This window comes from Tiliqua scincoides, chromosome 5 (genome assembly GCF_035046505.1).
Source record: "Tiliqua scincoides isolate rTilSci1 chromosome 5, rTilSci1.hap2, whole genome shotgun sequence".
NCBI lineage: Eukaryota > Metazoa > Chordata > Lepidosauria > Squamata > Scincidae > Tiliqua > Tiliqua scincoides.
Window position 1 is genome coordinate 109,092,784 of NC_089825.1, and position 1,623 is coordinate 109,094,406.

General features: G+C 44.1%; 1 protein-coding gene across 1 annotated transcript; it reads right to left on the reverse strand.

Moving 5' to 3' along the window:
- Window positions 1-966, reverse strand: LOC136653077 (olfactory receptor 6M1-like). Its single transcript, XM_066630002.1, has one exon. It carries the CDS (start codon window positions 964-966, stop codon window positions 1-3), a length of 966 nt encoding a protein of 321 aa, XP_066486099.1.
- Between the last annotated feature and the right edge of the window lie 657 nt (window positions 967-1,623).

Sequence of the window (1,623 nt, forward strand, 5' to 3'; positions counted from 1 at the left end):
TCAGGCTGTCTTCACTAGTGTTTCACTCATCTGTTTCAATGCATCTTTCAATACATCCATAACCACCTTGTTTCTAAAGCTATAGATTATTGGGTTGAGTAAGGGGGTGACCACAGTGTTGAGCACTGTGGCCACTTTATTGAAATCCATTGAAGAGCTACCAGCTGGCCTGACATAGATGAATATGCAGCTGCCGTAATAGATTGAGACCAAGGTGATGTGGGTGCTGCAGGTGCTGAAGGCTTCCTTCCTTCCTTGGGTTGAAGGCATCCTCATCACAGTGATAATGATGTAGAGATAAGAAACAGCTGTCACAGAGACAGAGGTCAGCAGCGCAAGGCAGGCCACCATGAATTGAAGAGCATGAATTAGGGTGAGGTCTGCACAGAGTAATTTTGTCAAGGGGCTCGTGTCACAGAAGAAATGATCAATGACGTTGGGGCCACAATAAGGCAAGATCAGGTTGAAGCCTATGGTAAGTGAGACACAAAAGATGCTTCCTATCCAGCAGAAAAGGACCATCAGCCTGCAGACCTGGTTACTCATTATGGCTGTGTAACGCAGTGGGTTGCAGATGGCCAAGTAGCGATCCACAGACATGGCACCTAGCAGGAGAATCTCTGTGGCTCCAGCTAATAAATACAATGTTATCTGAATAACACATCCAGTGAAAGAGATGGTCTTTTTCTTTGAGATGAGAAGGCTGAGCATCTTGGGTGTAACTGTGGTTGTGATGATGATTTCCAGCCAGGACAGGTTGCTGAGAAAGTAGTACATGGGTATGTGGAGATGGGAATCAAAGTGGATCATAAGGATGACAAGAGCATTGCCGATAGATGAAAGCGCATACATGACCAGGAAGAGGCAGAACAGTGGCAGTTGCACCTCTTGGAGACTAGAAAAGCCAAGCAAAACAAACTCCTTTACAACTGATTCCGTTGTATTTCCTTTGTCATTCAGGACCATTGTGCCAGGAACCTGAAGTCAAAGATGAAAAGAAACAAATATGGAGAAGCAATTCCTGTTATCACAAATGTAGCTGCTAATACTGGTGATTCACATAGTAAAGTGGTTTCCAACCTTTTTCATCTCACAGCCTGCTGGCAAGGCACTAAAACTGTCAAGGCACACCATCTGTGTTTTTAAAATTGACAGGGAACACCATGCTCTCAGCTGGAGACTCACATACCCCAAAGACCCTACTAATCAATGAAATTCCCCCAAACTCTCGCAGCACACCTTCAGGCTATTTGCAGCACACCAATATGCTGGCAAACTGGTTGAACATCACAGACATAGTGAAATGTATAAACATTCTGCTTTATGTGGCAGGTCTATACATTGAAGAATGCAAATGGGACTAGATATGGGGGAGAGATTGCAAAGGGAGAAGGGAAGAGAAAAGGAAGGGTGCTTTGGCACGGAATTATAATGGTATAGGCTAGAAACAGCAAACAATTCATGGGGACACTTAGATATTTGGAGGTGGTTGGAAGGAAGGGTCTTTTCTTGTGGTGTGTAAAGCCCTCATGGATCATTTCGAATATGCACACAAAGCTAAGATTCCCTGGATATATTCGCTCAGTGTCTGACCATGCAGCATGCAAAGAGAAGATTAAAAAA